The sequence below is a fragment of the Rutilus rutilus genome (assembly GCF_951802725.1).
Source record: "Rutilus rutilus genome assembly, chromosome: 5".
NCBI classification, from domain to species: Eukaryota; Metazoa; Chordata; class Actinopteri; order Cypriniformes; family Leuciscidae; genus Rutilus; species Rutilus rutilus.
The window spans coordinates 40,551,084-40,570,226 of NC_140213.1; the positions used below are offsets into that span (position 1 = coordinate 40,551,084).

The window sequence follows — 19,143 nt, forward strand, 5'->3', positions numbered from 1 at the left end:
AAAACAAGCCTTCATGCATTTTGATTGGGTTTACACAATACAAAAGCAACGAAATGCATTCGCATTGTGGTGCAGGGGATCAACAGACTTACCTGGTTCTCAATCTGTCTAGACTGTGAGGACTCTCTGGGAAGGGAGAAAAACAAAGATGATCTAATCAGTCACACAATCAGATTATATGGCTGAAAGGGCTCACCACTCAATCCCACATTAAACAATATAAACATTAATATCAGGATGATTTACATAGTAAGGAGGGCAGCTCACTCACCCTTCATCTTTCTTGCTCTTCCTCTTGAGCTTGGGGGAGCTGCGTGGTGATGTTTTCCAGTCCTTTACGGGAAGTCTGTGAGAGGAGCGAGGGCCACAGTTCCCCGACGAGGAGGCCAGACTGGCAACCTCATCATCATGATCACTGTCAATCAGAGCAGGTAAAGAAAATAAGTGAAAAAGACAAGAGATCAGCAAAATTGTCCTCAAGGTATTGTAGATTGAACTACAGGTGTCTTAACACGCCCTTAATTAGCATATTCACATCATTATCTTAACTAGTTTGTTGAGTCATGCTCAGACTTGTTTGAATGTCATGCATGCCATGGATGCGCTCAACATTAACTCTTGTCTGGGACAGGTGGATTTTACTTGCACAGGAAGGACAGAAACCGTTTTGGTGGCTTAATTTGAAGAATATCCTACATATCCCACATTATAGGATTCGTATTACAGAAACATCCAAACTCAGAATCCCATTTCAGAGCAGAACTCATTTAGAACACTAAACAGGAAGTTTTTGTAATACCGTTCCTAGAGAGAAAAAAAAAAAAAAGATTAACAGTCGTGACAGGTTTTCTTTAGCAGACGGTTTGCATGTCCTTGATTTGAATTGCTCACATCACTGTTGTTAGCGAAGGTCAGACTAATATTCTGACAAATTTGACTGAATCCATGTAATGTTTCTGTTCCTAATTAAGTTACCAGCCAACTGGGGAGACATTTATTTCACAGCTGGAGTTAATGTTAATATTATGTGGCCACAGACCTCATAATACTCCCATCAAACAACTTAATCTGAGATTCACGCATTTTACAGCTTCCTAAAGTGCTTGTATGACAAGCAAATGTAAAGTTAAAATGAACAGACAGCAGAAACTGAACAGATCCTTATTAAACATGAAAATTGAGTATAGTAATGGGATCTGAGCTACAGAGGATGCTGACAGGTGATACTCCAAAATGTAAAGTTTACCTCTGCTCTGCACTTGCATCTTGACTGTCGTTCTGAGTCAGGTGATAGGTGCGCCTGTGGTAGGGGGAAGAAATGTGCCTGTCCTTTATTTCCTCCCTAGAACTGGAAATAAACAGTCAAAACAGAGTTACCAAATGCTTAACTTTGTATCATCAAATATTATCACTGATTTCTCAATTTCTCAAAACATAAATCAATACTAAATGTTAATATTAAATTAACATCAACATAAATCACAAAACAGATGAAAAAAATTATATATACATAAATTAGTGCTGGGCGGTATACCGGTTCATACTGACTACCAGTGTTTATTTTTATCATGATATGAATTTTTTATATACCGTAATACCGGTGTATGTCGCTTTAACAACGATCGGAACGCGGCTCTCACTGTTTGAGAGAGTCCCTCTCTTAGGGCACAGGGCAAAGCTGTATGTGTTTCTAAACATGACGGTGAAGATGGATAGGTTAAACCAGTGGTTCTCAATTCCAGTCCTCGTGACCCACTGCTCTGCACATTTTGTATGTCTCCCTTATTTAACACACCTGAACCAGATCATCAGCTCATTAAGAGAGACTCCATGAACTGAACTGAGTGTGTCAGATAAGAGAGACATACAAAATGTGCAGAGCTGTGGGTCACGAGGACTGGAATTGAGAACCACTGGGTTAAACTATAATTGATAGCTGTCAAATATACAGTGTTTCCCATACATTAGTTCACAATATCAACACAGCCTTTTGGAAAATCAATTTGTGGTTGGCATTGACATCGTTGAATAAACATGAGCACTGCACGTTTCAAAGTCAAAACGCAGCGCGGGTGTTTTTATATGAATGTATCTGAAGTGAACTGACGGTCTTTAGAAAAGTTTCGATGTTATTTCAATTGAATCTTTCTTTATCTTTTCTAAAAAAAAAAGCAGTGTTTATGAGCGCTGCTGCTTTGTGTACAGCCTTTACTGGGGAAACTGCTGTTTCTGCCGCTCCTAAAGCACCTCCTGCTGGCACAGCCTTGCAAACCTGTATTAATACTAGTGTGGAATTTTTCTATAATATTCACTCATGGCAATAAAATAGGGCCTTCTATGTAAATCTACTGCAGTATTTCCTCTCAATCAGTAGAAAATGTGGTTAAATGTGGTCATGCTTGAAATAAAATATACCGTCATATACCGTGAAACCGGTATAATTTTGGATTTTTGCTCATACCGCCCAGCACTAATACAAATATTTGATTGTATATAATATATTATAGAACAGCAACTCACCAGTCTCCCAAACCATTGTCTCTCAGGCTGTTGCGAGTCTCTCGTGTGATATCGGGTGCTGCGGGCCACGCATGGTTCACGCTGCTGTCAGAACAAGAACCTCCAGCCGCTACAGCGTTCTCCTGTGACAGAGCTGTCTCAAGTAGGGAGGGTGTGTTATTGAGTCTTTGTTCTCCATCCACAGATGCTGCACCCAATTCGAGAGGCAGCAAACTGTGCTCAGCACTGCTCCGGGCTCTCGGAGACAGCAGGTGGAGGACCGATGCGGCTGAAGCCATGCTGTCAGAATGCAGGACGGAGACGGAGTCAGCAGCGGCACTGGCCAGTCCTCTCTGCAGGGTTTCCGAGGCGATCTCGGGGATGTCCTGGGACATTGCCGTAGAAGCAGAGGAAATAACATCCGGAGAACGAGCTCTGGTCGGAGAGGCCTGAGGGACAATCATGGGATCTATGGCCTGGAGATCCAGGGAGAGAGGAGGGTTTGGAGAGGAAACCTGTGGAGGAGATGGGAAATAAGGGAGGGGAAGTCTGTGAGAGTAAGGAGCAGCTTCGCAGAGCAGAGAGGCCTCTCGCAGTAGGGATGGAGAAAGCACCAGTGGGGGAGAGAAACCCTAACCGGATGGGGATTTTAAATGGAAGAGTGGATGGAGGGATGCCAGATAAAGAGAAGAATTGTTACATTAGTTTTCATTTACATCAGATCTAAAGGACTGACAGTCTTAGCTGTCATTTTGTGAGGGCTGAAATCTAATCTGATTTGTTCAGATGGACAGTAATGACATAAGCATTTACTCCACCATTCAAGTTTAGGATCAAATTAAGAAATATATGGCCTGGTTTCACAAACAGGGCTTAGATTAAGCCAGGATTAGGCCATGACAGTAAAGACTTCCATTTATAATAAATGCTGTTATTTTGAACTTTCTATTAATCAAAGAATCCTTAAAACATTTATTAGTTTCCACAAAACTATTAAGCAGCACACCCGTTTTTCAATATTGACAATAATAAGAAATGTTTGAGCACCAAATCAGCATATTAGAATGATTTCTGAAGGATCACGTGGGAGTAATGGCTGCTGAAAATGTAGCTTTGCGTCACAATAAATGACATTTTAAAATGTGTTTAAAAAAAAAAAGGGCTAGGGCTGCACGATTAATCGCAATAACCCGAAATCGCGGGTTATTGCGTATAATATTGATATTAATATCGTTAATATACTCTTAACGATATCAAGAGTTCGATAAATGTTTGATAATGTTTATGCGCCAAAAGCGGAACGAAACTCATTTGAACCGCGCACCACACGGACCATTAATCTGCTTGGCTCAAAGTCCAAACGGCAGCGCAGCGCGAGCTCACTAGGGACGATGCGTTTACTCTGATCTGTCTCGGTTACGAGATCCAGTGAGAAGCGCTTGAATTCAGCGGAGAACACAAATGTCTCAGTGATTTAAACCAGTTTAAAGGCAGATGAAACAGCGCTGACAAACAGGAGAAACCCTGTGCGCAACGATACAGTCAGAAGGCTTTTCCGTCTACAAATTCCCATCATTTACCATGGATTTACTGTAACGTTAGCCTAGTAATATTAACTGCACCATGAAATGTGGGATATACATATTGAATTGTATTATATTCTTAATTTAGACAATGTATTAAGGACTAATAGAATATAATTACAGTATTTAATCTATTTAGGCTACCTTTTTCATACAAATAAATACCATAGAAACCATAAAGTTACATAAAAGTCCATAAAGTTTTTTATATATAAAAACTATTAATCGTGCAGCCCTAGTCTTGTCATTTTTGATCAATTTAATGCGTCCTTGCTAAATAACATTATTAATTTATTTTAAAAAAAAAGTCTTGGTTTACAAAGTCACATTTATACACGGTCACTAATAGACAATATATTACTAAATGCAATTTACCATGTCCATTAATACCTGGATGTTTTCCCCAAGGCCTGAGATAAGGATGGAGTTGGATCTTGAACTGCCAGCGCTGGCACTCAGAGTCAAGCTAGTGTTGCCACATTCGACAGACATTTTAGGGCTCTGGGTCAGATCATCTCCACACCTGGAAGAAAGAAAATTGAGCAATGCCTATGAGTGTGTGACAGGGCCCCACATTTTACACTCTAACGTGTACTTTTGTACACTGTGTAATTCATACAGTGAAATCCAAGTCTCAAAAAAACAAAACACTTATGAAAATGAAGAGGATAAAAACGTTTCTTAAAAAAAGAAAAAGAAACCTTGACAAAAATGAGTTGATCTCCCACCTTGCACCGTTGTCTGAGCTGCTCATGGCCGTGACTATGGTCAGGCTGCTTGCACTGCTGCCGGGAGAGGCAGGCATCTGAAAAAACAAGAGAGCAAAGATAAATTACCACCATCACTGAAGCGACCTAATGAAGAATCTGTAATATTAAAGGCTTACAGAAGCACTGGGAGTCATAAAGGCGTCCGGGGTCATGAGTTTGGGCAAGGCTGATGGGGCTGGACTCATGAAGTCAGCTGGACTTGGAAGCGGCAGAATTTTACTCAGGTCATTCTGTGATCCACTGTCCCCAGACTCCTTATCAGAGCTCATTGCCTCCACATTCAGATCAGACAGCGGGTCAGAAAAACCTGGGGGAATGAAAAAATAAATAAATCCCATATTGTGAAAATGCTTGACATTTACATTTAAAAAAAAAAAAAAAAAAAAAAAGTATATTTAAAACCATAAGATATATATAAAAAAACAAGTCACACAAAGCAATTATGTTTTCCTCACCTTAATTAATTCAGACCATAATTTTGGTAAAATACATTTCTTTTGCCATAGCATAGATTCAGTAGTGACGGTCTCGGAAACATATGTAAAAAAAATAAATAATAGTATACTTTTCAGACTCACCAAAGCCATCTTGTGATCCAGACTGAGGCATGAAAAGGGAGGATGAGGCCCCCTGATTGGGTTGGAACCAGATCTGCACATCCTGTAGTGATCTGTAGGCATAAGAGTGTTATGAATATCTGAATACAAATCTCATGCCACCATCGAGAGATGTTTTTTGTATGCAAATAACTCACTTTGTATGCACACAGTAGAGTTTAATCTGGATTCCTGATTTGGACTCTGAGGGTCCCTGGCTTCCTTCTGTGAGAAGATATTAAAACGCAACAGTATTATCATTATTAGCGTCAATCTTAACGCATCTTCACTCACCTCACAGCAAGACTAGCATTAAAATAAGGGAGGAACGGACCTGTTGTCATGCTTTCACTTTCCTCATCAGGGGGAAGGACCTCAGTGTGTCGCAATCGTGCACGGGCAACATCCTGTATGCCGAAGCTGAGCACAGGGTATGTAAGCAGAAACTCTGAAACCGCAGTGAAGTTGGCACGGCCTTTTTCCTGGTTCTGTAGCAGCTCCATGACGTACAACACCTACATATCAAACACACAACCCAAAATAAGCTAATAATAAACAACCAGTTATTTACTTACACAATGTCAATGTGTGCTTGTTGTAACAGCAACATTGACCTAAGCTCAAGAATCCCATTAAACAGTACATATGCTGGAGTTAGATTGTTGACCATGGTTTTAATTTGCTTTTATACTTCCTATTTGTCTTTCTACCTGTCCTAAAATAACTGAAATTTCAAAAACCTGCAGACAGACCTAATTTTAGTCTTTTCTGGTGTGAGAATTATAAGATTCAAGAATATCTCCCATGTCCCATCCACAATTGGTGTTTGAAGATGTTTTGCATCAGGTTTGACGTTAATGTTTCCAAAAGACTAACATTTTAGAGCTACACCAGAGGGAGAGTTTTTCAGTGCAGTGGCAGATTTAGGCATGGGCGACATGGGCAATCGCCCAGGGTGACATCTTTACGGAGGTGGCACAAGGCATGGGAATTACAGTGTGGGAATTAACCTTGGGTGTGTTTCCCAAAGCCTAACTACGGTCTCAAGTTTTGTCATTACCAATAATGGAACTTGCAACCATAGTTGGCTAACAACGTTTTTTGGGAAACGCACCCCTGGTCGGGATTCGGTGTGCGCGCCCGGAAAAGTACTCTCACTCAGAAGTGAGGAGGAGCGAGAGTTGTTTTAAGTCACCTCAAGGCTTCCATTGAAGTGACGTCAGTAGAGAAAGCGGGATAAGTTCTAGATCAACACAAATTGAAATTATGGATAAGGAAAAAAAGGTCTAAGCCAGGAGCCTAAATTAGGAAAAAGAGGGGAAACATGTGACAATAAAGGTATGTATGCAGCCTCGTATCATTATGAGTGTAATTTTGAATGGATAATAAAACATTGCTATGTTGCTTGCTATGCTATTACACATAGGGCAACAAAACAAATTTTTCGGTCCTACAAACTTACGTAAACAGACAGAGTTACAAAGTTTTTGTAACAATTTTTTTTAAACAAAAGTAATATCACTAATTTTATTAATATTTATACTGTACAGTTGTGTGTGTGTTTTTTTTTTTTTACTTTTTACTTTATTACAATTTGTAATAATTTAAATATATACATTTATATAAAACAGCAAAAAAATTCACTTTAAAAAGACCTACATTTCTCAAATTTCATTCATGGTGATAACATGAATAATGTGCCATGGTTTAGTGGAAGATTGCTGTCCTCTACTGGAAAACAAACACTTAAAATTAAAATAACATGAATTTTCAACTACGGCCACTAGATGGCAGCAGAGGATTACACAATAGCTCATATACCATTTCCAAGTTTTTCATTCATATTTATGTTTAGACATTATAAAATCATAACAACAATTTGTTTAGCAATTTGTAAAACAACATTTTAGCATTTTTTATTCTAAAGTTTTTTTGTTTTGTTTTTGCAATTATGTCAACATTACAGTCAAACCTGAAAACGGTGTTATGCTATCAAATACTCAACGCACATACGATCAGGATGTTAAAATAAACAAACCCTCACATTTCAGGTCATCGACGCGTTGTGAGTATTTGCGGCACATGTGTCGTCAAACTGATAAAGATGTTTTCTTAAAGGTATAGCGGAGGATTTTCTTTTTCCGGGTGGATCATCAAGACTATTGGTCCTCCTAAGTGTCAATCATTCTGGTGATATGTTTACGTAAGGCCATCGTACGTGCTTGTGCACACGATTCACACGGTGGCGTGTGCTCAAAACACAGGTTGGGCTTCCCACTGATGCCTCAGTCGCAAAGTTTCTACTTGACAGGTAAAGTTTGGCATGCTATTTGGAGAAATCCATTTAAAATCACTGCTAGTAAAAGTTAATGTAAGCTATGATTAGCTCGTGTATGCTCTCTCGTGCACACGTTTAATAGGCGTTCCCTCTCGGGAGCAGGTAGAGTGCTGCATGTGCATTTTTTCAAAAAGTGGAGAGGGCGGTTCTTTTCTAAAATTTGGGAAAAATCCTCCGCTATACCTTTCATTTGCTGGTGTTTTTTCTTTTGCATTCGTTTTCTTCAGTTGCAACATGTTGAGCTTTGTGCTATTTGCAGCGCATTTCTGTATTTGGTTGCATTGTGAGTATTTGCAGAACGTGTTGTCAAAGTGAATTTGTTGGTGTTCTTTTTTTATTTGCATGCATTTTCTTCAGTTGCAGCACGTTCAGCTCTCTCGGCTACCGTAGATTCACCCAGGGCGCCATATGAGCTAGAACCGCTACTGTTTCAGTGAATAACGACTTAATTTAATTTGTATGGAAATGAGCAACATTGACTCTGCAGAATAACCAACTGTGGTTTCAACCGAAGACAGAAAATCAAACAGGTTTGGAACGCCATGAGAGTGAGTAAACAAAACATGTGGGCATTAAATATGAAATATAAAATAATGAGTCTGACCTTCCTCTGAACATCACTAAGGATAAGAAACTCTGCAGACAGGTCCAAACTGGCCTTCAGGCTGGGTAGCACACTGCTGTTAAATGGATCGGGAGAAAACCTGAAACACAAATGAACAGTTCTTCTAAAATTCATATTTAGATCACATCCATAGACTTAAAGTATAGGTGACAGTTTTATGCTTAAAGGGTTAATTTACCCCAAAATGAAAATTCTGTCATCATTTACTCACCCTCATGCCGTTCCAAACCTGTAAGACTTTTGTTTATCTTTGAAACACAAATTAATATATTTTAATGCAATCTGAGATTTCTGTCCTTCCATTGACCATCTACACAACTACCACTTTGTCACTTCAAAAAGTTTATGAGATCGTAAAACTAATCCTTATGAATTGAGTGGTTTAGTCCAAATTTTCAGAAGAGACACGATTGCTTTATATGATGAACATTGAATTTAGACTTAACATTCATCAACACACACATCAGAAATGGTAAGCGGAAGCTTAAGAATGGTTGCTTGACCTGCAAGATCCAATGAGGTTCGTTCATGTACGTTACGCAACACGTTTGAGCTTCTGCAAGAACCAATGAGGTTTGTTCTCACGTGTCAAGCATGAACGGTTGAGCTTCTGTTTATGTTTGCTGATAAATGTTTATATGTGAATAAAAGCCTAAATTCAATTTGTTCATCCTATAAATAAAACAACCCAGTATCTTCAGAAAATTGACTCAACTGCTCGATTCATGTGGATTAGTTTTACAATCTCTTTATGAAAAAAGCAACAAAATGATAGTTGCATGGACAGTCAATGGAAGGACAAAAATCTCTCAGATTTCATCAAAAAGATCTTCATTTGTGTTTCTAAGATGAACCAATGACTTCCAGGTTTAGAACGACATGAGGGTGAGCGATGACAATTTTTTCATTTTGGGGTGAACTAACCTTTTAAGCTTGAACATCACCATAGAACATAGCTAAGGGCATATCTAACAATTAAAAATATAAACACCTTTATTGATTATGCAAGCTCCATAGTTCAATTACAGCTTTTAGCTTAAGAACAGACCTGATGGTTTGTAAGCAGGTCCATGACACTGTGCACCACATCTTCAGCTCCTGGTTCTGATCAGCTCCAGTGATCAGGAATCGCCAAAACGGAACTCTTCAGAAAAACAAAAATGGTTTTATGTTCAGAGATATACAGCATATGTCTAAGACACACAATTTCAAAGAGTAAAGACAACAGCAAAGACAGTTAAAGCCCAGAGTGACAAAAGTAATTGCGTTCACTGAAGACTAAATGAACTTGAGACTCACTCAGGGTCTTGCTTCTTGTGGTTGTCACAAAAGAGCAGGCAGGAAAGGGGCCGTCCATTATGTGGCTGCCATTCATGCAAACATCTACAAAAGGAGCAAGGTTACTTGCATTTATTACCGGACTGTAGGTTATCAATTTAATCACAGGATGGCTTCAGAGGAAAAGTCTTGTTAATACTCATTTTTATTATTAACAGTATGATTACATATTAAAGGGGTCATATGATGCGATTTCATGTTATCCTTTTTCTTTAGTGCGTTATGTAGCTGTTTGTGCAAGTATAAGATCTGCAGAGTTACAAAGCTCAAAGTGTCAAACCTAAAGAGATATTCTTCATAAAGTTTAAGGCTTAGCCACACCTTCCTAAAACGCTTCGTTCAAACACGCCCCCATAAAAATCTACGTCAGTATGTGGGGGCAGAGTTTCATAACACTTATTATATAAATATATATCCAGTACTTTTAGGTGTTTTCTGAAGATTTACTGTAGATGAATCGCACATGATAGACTCTATAACAGTGCAAACAACACAGAAAAACACTGATCTGAACACACACACACACACACACACACACACACACATATGTTTTCATATTTTAAGAATTTGCTACTGACTAATCAAACAAGTAAAGCTGATCGATCAGCTTGGTCATCTGCATTTCCGGATCAGATTCGGGCTCGAAATTGATATGGTAGTGCTGACATTATCACCTGTCATTATTGCTTTGGGAGCTGATGATCCAAATATGGTAACGGGCGTGACATTTCCATCACATGCTTAAGGTTTTCGGGCCAATCACAATGCACTGAATCGCTGGCCAATCAGAGCACACCGCGCTTTTCAGAACGATGAGCTTTGTAAAAATCAATGCGTTTCAGAAAGGCGGGGCATAGAGGAGCAACAATAATGTACAGTATGTGTAAAATGACTTTGTAACCTAAAACCGCGTAAACACATTGCATTAAACCAAATACACGAAATAATGTTCTTTTTAGAACAATCATATGACCTCTTTAAATATCAAATGGCATATATTGACAACTCATTTGTGGTAATTACAGTCATAGGTTTACTATATACATTTAATAATATAAATGTATATTAGCACAGATATTTTTTCCCTTGAAAACTAGATGCAATAAATGTTTCATTAAAGGTAGGGTAGGCAATTTCGGAGAGGCTAGCACTCTCCCTTCAGAGCGCTCTCTAAAGCCACGCATCATCCAAAACACATGAACAAACACAACGAGGGCAGAGTCTGCAAAACATCACGAAACGAGAGACGGTGTGAAATTATCCCCTGGTCTCAAAGCACAAAACATTACAATAATAATGAACATAAACAACTCTGACTTGTGCTACCTGTCTGCTGCAGATTAATTTTGGTATTGACAGTGTTGCCAGAAAAAAAAGCATAAATCTGAGTCTGAGGGCGTAAACAGAACATCACAGGTTGCTATCTCGTTATTACGGTAATCACGACTTGGCATGAGCGCAGCATAAGCTTGTTTTGGTTCAGGAGGAACTGTAAAAGAAAGCTTGGTTACTTTCTGTCTACAACTCTGCATAGCTTTACTGAACGTGCTGATGATGACGTGATGTGTTCAAGAGCAGGGTGCGCGGAGGTATGGAAATACATATGTTGACAGGATGCAAAGATTGGACAAACATTTGTTGGTCCTGAGACTTCCACAGAAGATATATGTACATGTTTTAAAATGTATTCTTGATTGCTATCAGGATGTAAAGAGATGTTCAACCAGTATAACAAAAAGTATTTATAAAAAGAATTGCCTACCCTACGTTTATTTGGAAAATACATGAAAGCTACATGAAGCAGCTATTACTCCAGTCTTCAGCGTCACATGATCCTTCAGAAACCATTCAAATATTCTGATTTGGTGCTAAAAAAAAAACATTTCTGATCTTTTATCAGAATTTGTTTTATTTTGATTCAATCATCAATGTTGAAAACAATTGTACTGCTTAATATTTTTGTAAAAAGACCAACACTTATTTGAAATATAAATCTTTTTGTAACATTATAAATGCCTTTACTGTCACTTTTGATCAAATGAATGCATCCTTGCTGAATAAGTATTAATTTCTTAAATTAAAAAAGCGGTCACACTTTATTTTAAGGTGTCATTGTTAAATTGTAATTATATATTTAAGTACTGAGTAATATTAGTCAATTACATGTACTTACTATAGGGTTAGGGTAGGATTAGGATTGCATGCAAGTATGCATAATTTGCTGAGTGTTACCAAAAAAGCTTTTTTTTTTCAATTTTTTTTTACAAAGTGTTCAATTTCATAATGTCTCAAGAATGTACCTGGGTTGGTCCTGTCCTTCAATGTAGATTTGCCAAAATTTTACATATCCATCATGACTTGCCGTGGCCAAGACAGTGCCATCAGGGGACAGCGCACCCTCACTAATGCGCTGCATAGAAAAAGTAATGTTTAATTATAAACATGACACTACATATAAGTACATAAATGTATGTGCTATTGATTACATTAAATCTATCTCATTTCTTAATTAGTTAATACAGCACTGCAGGCTAAAGGATGGCAGGACTTACTGCTGTGTGTCCTCTAATGGTGATAAACCCCTCTTTCAGTTCAGTGGCATCCACAGGCCATGAGCTGTTATTGGATCGGAGGATGTCAAGGTCCCAAACCTCAGCCTACAAGTACAAGCAAAAATCCAGTTAAGAGAGTAATAGTGTTAAAAACATTTTAAATCTAATAATATGGTGACATTTCAGAAAGAAAGTTATAAAACTGTCAAATTCCAAAAAAAAAAAAAAAAAAAAACAACAACAAAAAAACATACTCTGTCTTCATGAAGCAGTGCCAATGTCTGACACGCATCCTCCGGGTTCTCATCATTGTCTTCTGGGATAAAGGGACACCAGATGAGTCTGCGGTTGGAATTAAGCGGAGTGTCCTCAGGCCTGCGGATGTGAACGATCACTTCATCTCTAAGAGACATCGATGTTAAAGAAAAATATCACAGTTCACCTGCTTATTATTAGCATTTTACTAGGTAATACTATTTCATTGGTCCACTTTAGATATTCTACAAACTATAACTAACTTTGCAACTACATGTCACCTAACTCTAAGAGTATTAGCAGACTGTCAGCTTAATATCTGCTAACACTTTATTCTGATGGTCCCACAACAGATATTCTACTAATTATAAATAACGTTGCAACTACATGTCAACTTATTCCATTTACCCGAACCCTAACCAGTCTACTAATACTCTAATGAGAGTTAGTTGACATGTAGTTGCTGTAAAGTTACTTATAGTTAGTAGAATATCAAAAGTGGACCTAAGTGAACCTTTTACTACAAATACATGTGAATCCAGATTTTTTTTTTTTATTAAACCTGAAAAAAAAAAGACAAGATTTAGGATTTTTAGGACAAAGTTGTGATATAAAATGAAAAGGAAATATTTTATATTATTTTTAAGTTATATTTGTGACACTGATCATGCTAATTTTTAAAACATCATTAGTGGTCTCGAACCTTCGGGTATCTCATTAACCTCCTGTTTTTGTGATTTTTTTAACAAACATAAAAAAAAATCTAGTAAATTTCCATCTACAGAGGATACTGTATTTTGCTGTTGTGACTAGTGAGCTGCCAAATGAACATGTTTCCAGCCTCATCCACGCAGGCCAAGAGGTTGGAGTCCAAGTGGGCGAAGGCAAGGTCTGTGACTGCACCGGTGAAGCCCTTCAGCAGCGAACGCTCCGTCGAGCCCAGTTGCAGCACGCGGATCATAGAATGATTGTTCGCACCTGTGAGCGATAAACAATTACAAACCATTCATTTGAATCCCATCAACATTTTATTCAAAGGAGTGTGCTAAATGAGCCATGTACAAAGACAGCAACAGAAAAGTGTGCAAACCGACCTCTGATGGCATAAGCCACGTATGAGTTGGACACGGCAATTAAATTGCCATAGTAGTACTTGTGCTCCCAGTCATATTTGGCCACTGGCTGTATTTTAACCTGTAAGACAGTCATGAGGAAACGATTCAGAGATTAAAACAACTTCCAGGGTTTCTACATATTTTGACCTATTAATTGTTACGAGTTTCCCAATAGTTAGCTTTTAAATATCAATTTATAGAGTTTAAAAAAATGAAGTAAATACTTTCTAGCTGGAAGATTTATTGACTAGAAATTTCCATGACTTAAAAGATTAAAGACCCAGGCCTGGTGATTTCCTTATATTTTCAGGTTTTCCATGACCGTGAAACCCTGAAGTGCTAATAAGAAACACAGTTATGTACAAGTTCATTAATTTACACACCTTGTTGCTACCACGAGCCTTACTGTCAATACTAGAGTCACGGCTGGACACAATTTCCACATTGTTTGCTCTGATGGAGACACAGGTGGACTCATCATCTCCTGAAAGGCAGCTGGTACAAAAAACAGACTTATGAAATATCTTTAAAAAAAACAATGTTTTTCCACATTAGCTATTGTTTCTATCCAAAGATGCAAATGTAACTTATGTGTAAAATTGGAATATCGCATAAAACACATCTGCGAATAAAGCAGCGTTTCCATCCCATGTGTTCAAGAGAACAAAATAGTCACTTCCTTGTAAATTGGCGCAAAATATCTGTAATAAAAACGGAAATTGCTGCAATCGTGGAAGTTTTTTCTATGTCATAAATGATTTGCATCTCAGAGCGCGCAGACGAAGCGCAATAAACGCTGTCATGTTATCTTGCGTTTGGATGCTGTGGTTTGGGAACGCAATCATGTGAGACGCTTCTGAGAGGGAATTAAACCAAATCATTTTGATGACAAACTTTGTCATATTCAGAATATTCAAACCAACAATTAAGATGCTGTACAATGAAACCGATCCGCTGGTTAGACAAGTTATCCAATCACATCCTGAGGCAAAGTCACATGAGTTTTTTGTTGTGCACCGAGGGATTTATTCAGTAAATGTGTTTCCATAGTAGTGAATGTGCATGTCTTCTTATCAGGAAAAAAAATATCTGTCTCAATTAGGGTTGCAAAATTCTGGGAATTTTCAAAGATGGAAACTTTCCATGGGAATTAATGGGAATTTAAGGGAATTAACAGGAATATATGGGAATATAAAAAATATGAAATATAATATAAATATATAAATATAAAAACTGGGAATTTTCAAAGTTGAGGGTTGGCTCTTCATAGGGAACTTAAATACAGTTGAGGAAAGTATATTTTAGCATAATCTTGACTAAAACAAACAGATGCCATTCAAATACACTTGAATATCCATGCCATTCCTCAATCACATGCACATAGCACACTGCTTACTGCATGGCTATTGAGACCACACCCCCTGCTGGCACTGTGCATGCCTCCATGACATGTACAGAAGCCCAAAGCACAAGACTATTGAAGGCTCACATTTGAGCCTGTGGAATAAACAAAGTGAAGTAAGTTTTGATGATATTATGGGGAAATATATTTATTAAATGTTTAAATTGCAAATATCACATACAAATGTATTCATCTAGTAGATAGCAAGCTGAAAAGTTAGATGCTAAATAAGCTAGCATAACTTTATTTACCACATAAGTAGGGCTGGGCGGTATGACGGTATATATCGTTACCATGGAAGAAAATGTCAACCGTAACAGATTTTTTTATTCCGTGTATACCGCGACATGTAAATAAGTAGGCGTGGTTAACTCACGTGCAGCGTGCGTGAGACTGAGACACTGATATTTGTCAAAGAAACATGAAGAATGACCAAGAGGATCTGCAAAAATTATTACGTTTTCAAAATTAACGTGATATTTTCGGGGGGGAAGGTGCAGAAGTCAACTAGAGCAGTGCAGCACACTGAAAGTTTAGAGAGACGCACATGCTCGCAACGGGGCTTACTTGACAATAAGTTCATATATCAATATTCTAACGAATAGACCTTAAATAATGTATCTATCCGTCTCTTATGTGTACAGTTACTTTCAGAGTGGACGCGCAAGCGGTTGCCGTGGTAATGAATATTTCCAAAATTCCCCAGCTTAACTTCCCATGGAAATTTACTGGAAACTTTCCGGAAATTTTCCGCCCCTTTGCAACCCTAGTCTCAATTGAGCGCATACGTTTTTTATGGACGTTTTTTAAATGTATGCACAGGTTTTTTTTAATACGTTATCCCAAACCTCACATAAAAAATAGGTGGATGGAAACATAGCTATTGATAATAATATTAAGTTTCTTGAGCATCAAATTAGCATATTAGAATAATTTTTGAAGGATCACATGACTCTGAAGACTGGAGTAATGATGATGAACAAGAAAGAATTACATTTAAAAAAAATAATATTAAAATAGAAAAGAGTTATTTTAAATTGTAATAATATTTCACATAGTTTTTCCATGTATTTTAAATCAAATAAATGCAGCGTTCGTGAACGTGAGACTTCTTTCAGTAGTGTAAATTTTATAACAAACCATTTTAAGTTTAGTACATAATGAACATACAGATCATAGAAAGATAATGTCATCATAACAATAATGGTTTGCTAAGGAATGAGAATAATATTATACAATTAATGTTTAATGACAGCAAATACATACATGGTCTGTGTGTCCTGTCCATTGAGTTTGTCTGAGTTGTGAGAGGTCGGCTCCACCATTTCTGCATGTCCTCCTGCGCTGATAATATCCGCTCCAAAAACTCCATTCAACTCTCCATTGAAAGATAGGTTTCTCTGGCTCTCCACCAAAGAGGAATCTGTGGAATTATTTGATCGATAAATCAAGTCTTAAACGCACCTGTACATCCTCAGACTCTTACTAAAATTACTTCCAAAACATGTCAATATGAATTACCATCTATGCTTGACAGATATTTTGATTTCCACTCCTATTGATAAACATATATACATGTGTTGAAGATACAACTTCCAACAGGTATCCATTACTACTTATTTCTTTTTACAAAAAAACAAGCTTGAATCACTCTGCTCCCAACCACTAGAATATAGACAAGGTTTACTGTACCTTCTGTGAGGAAAAGAGAAGAAAAATGTTCTTTATCTGTGTTGTTGTCTTGTTTTCCAGTACAAAAAAAGATCTAAATCTTAAAACAAGATACATTTACTGGAGAAGCAAAGATATTAAGACTTGCTTTCTGTGAAATTGGTCAAAATGAAGTGATTTTATAATTAAAACAAGAACAAATATCTGCCAGTGTGGGATCAGAAATACCAACTTAATTCAAAGGGAAGTTTTCATCAATCATTGACTGATATTTGGTTTTGGTTTAAGCATCTCCTCACTTTTTTCGAGACTTGATTTTACATTTTGCTTCTCCAGTGAATGCAATGCATCTTGATTTAAGAACGTGTAGATAGTGCATGTCACATTAAATTCCATGCCTTTATGAATTTAAGACTCTCTGTTTTGATGTAAGCCCTTTTTTTAAGGCCTTCGTTTGTGTAAGGATGAATTAAGACTTTTTAAGACCTGCAGAAACCCCGTAGCGATGATGCACAAAAAGTTGTCTAGGATTAAAAAAATATATACATGCCTTCCCTCAAATTCTATTAATTTTTTTTTTTTTTTTTTGTGGTCACGGTTATCAAGTCACCGCATAGTGATAAATATGAAGTGCTTAGACTCTTGAATGACATTTGTTAATACTCAACACTTTCTGTCTGAGCAAAGCTGCTGCTGCGCGAGCAGGAGTGTAAGTTAACTGTTAGCCCTTATTTGCTACGTTAACGTTACCCCATTTTAGTCAATCGCGATATTACACAAAATAATAATGTTTGCCACTTATAAAATCTAGTTAGCGTTGTCCCGCGTTTTTGAGCCACTATAGTCAGGTGGCTCGCGCTGAAATCAAGCGCTGCGCAGCATCATCGCACCGCGGCCTAGCTGCTCCCTTCCCCGGCAACTTACCGGCCGAATTACCGGGACGATCCAGTTTTAAGATGTCCCGAAGGTGCTGGGTCGCGCCCTCTATGTCCATATTGGAACTGGAAGCCATAAAGTAGGGAAGGGGGGATTAATTCGCTGGAAACGTCAAATTCTCAAGTTTAATTTAGTATCTGTGCTCGCCCCTCATTAAAGCTTGCAACCGTCCCTCAACTTCCGTTGAGCGTTCACTGCATTTCATTCCCCCGCCTCTGCTGGCAGGATTTCTATAGTTCCGGACTGAATCACCTAACTTGACGGAAACGTACATTTTAACAAGATAACCTGTATTTAGAGATCACTAATAAACATTTATATTTTATTGTCGTGTCATCATTATTATTTCACTTATTCAATTTTGTTGTAGTTGTCAGAAAATCGCCTAAGCAAGACAATAAATATTTCATCTAGTTCCTTCACCACCTAACTTGTTTAGAAATCACAATAACATCACACTTTACTTTGATCTCCTTTATTTCCACATACATGTATGCAACTGAAGTAGTCTCTTACTGTATTCACATAGTATTACTGTTGTTTTTGTTGGAAAAATCTATTCTTCTTTTGCTATTCCCCCTCAAACCACAAATGAGAGGCTGTTTGTCAAGCATGACGAACGTGTACAATACATGTATTTGCCCAGCAAAAATATGTGAGAAATCGACTCATTAATGATGTTCTAACATATGTGTTTAGATATTTCAGTGCAAAAAGCTACAACTCAGAAGACATCTCTCTAAAATATCTGTACCACCTCTTGGCACAAAGGCCTTCATATTTAGTGAATATGATTTTCTAATCCTAAACAATGAGCATAACTCCTTTAGTGTAAACATGTGAAAATGAAGAGAATCACCTCTTATTCCCACAAACTAGTATTTCTGATGTCACGTTTCATGCTTCGTGATCCTTCTTAAAGACGGTAATGTCAAAATATAAACCTAAATATAGAAGGTAATAACAGCTTTGGGCACACTACAAACTCGATGGCATTTACATTCATACTTACAAAACATAACAAGCTTATTAAACATAACAACCCACATCCCATTACGGGGAAAATAAGCCTCTAAAAGCACTACGAAAATTAATCTGCACTTCTGGGGTTTTTCTGTTTGTCTCAAACTCATTTTTATCCATGCCTGAACTTGCTTTATGTGATGTAGCATCATTGGAGGACGCATATAATCTAACAAGAGCATCCATTGATGATTCTACTATTCGTAGGGTTAGGGTTACATAGAAAATGTTGAAAAATTATTTTTTAGTATGAACATCTGCTTCAGGAGACACTGGCCACCTATAACAAGAGAAATACCGGCTCCATTGTGTTTGGCTCTGCTCAAATAAAACAATAATCTTCATGAGAGAATCTAATATGAAACAGTATCAAAAATATGAACAGTCAAGCATAGAAAAGGGGAAAAAAGGTAGAGGCACAACCAGACAGGGGGATGAAC

The 19,143-nt window shown here is 37.7% G+C and overlaps 1 protein-coding gene across 3 annotated transcripts in view; it reads right to left on the reverse strand.

Annotated features, from left to right (window-relative positions):
- Positions 1-17,950, reverse strand: part of edc4 (enhancer of mRNA decapping 4) — a 32,397-nt gene extending 14,447 nt beyond the window's left edge. The window contains exons 1-21 of one of the 3 annotated variants that reach the window (XM_084409377.1): positions 17,669-17,950; positions 16,340-16,496; positions 14,055-14,166; positions 13,651-13,750; positions 13,348-13,534; positions 12,556-12,703; positions 12,302-12,406; positions 12,050-12,159; positions 9,711-9,794; positions 9,460-9,555; positions 8,391-8,490; positions 5,783-5,963; positions 5,607-5,673; positions 5,431-5,522; positions 4,969-5,159; positions 4,811-4,887; positions 4,458-4,605; positions 2,521-3,014; positions 1,247-1,348; positions 272-415; positions 93-126 (exon numbers count right to left, since the gene is read on the reverse strand). In XM_084409377.1, the coding sequence (XP_084265503.1) occupies positions 93-126; positions 272-415; positions 1,247-1,348; positions 2,521-3,014; positions 4,458-4,605; positions 4,811-4,887; positions 4,969-5,159; positions 5,431-5,522; positions 5,607-5,673; positions 5,783-5,963; positions 8,391-8,490; positions 9,460-9,555; positions 9,711-9,794; positions 12,050-12,159; positions 12,302-12,406; positions 12,556-12,703; positions 13,348-13,534; positions 13,651-13,750; positions 14,055-14,166; positions 16,340-16,496; positions 17,669-17,756 (2,817 nt within the window). In that variant the 5' untranslated portion in view covers positions 17,757-17,950. Of the gene's footprint in view, positions 1-92; positions 127-271; positions 416-1,246; positions 1,349-2,520; positions 3,015-4,457; positions 4,606-4,810; positions 4,888-4,968; positions 5,160-5,430; positions 5,523-5,606; positions 5,674-5,782; positions 5,964-8,390; positions 8,491-9,459; positions 9,556-9,710; positions 9,795-12,049; positions 12,160-12,301; positions 12,407-12,555; positions 12,704-13,347; positions 13,535-13,650; positions 13,751-14,054; positions 14,167-16,339; positions 16,497-16,765; positions 16,887-17,668 lie in introns of those variants that run through there. The other 2 variants (XM_084409378.1, XM_084409379.1) reach the window with 2 other exon arrangements.
- Positions 17,951-19,143: the final 1,193 nt, after the last annotated feature.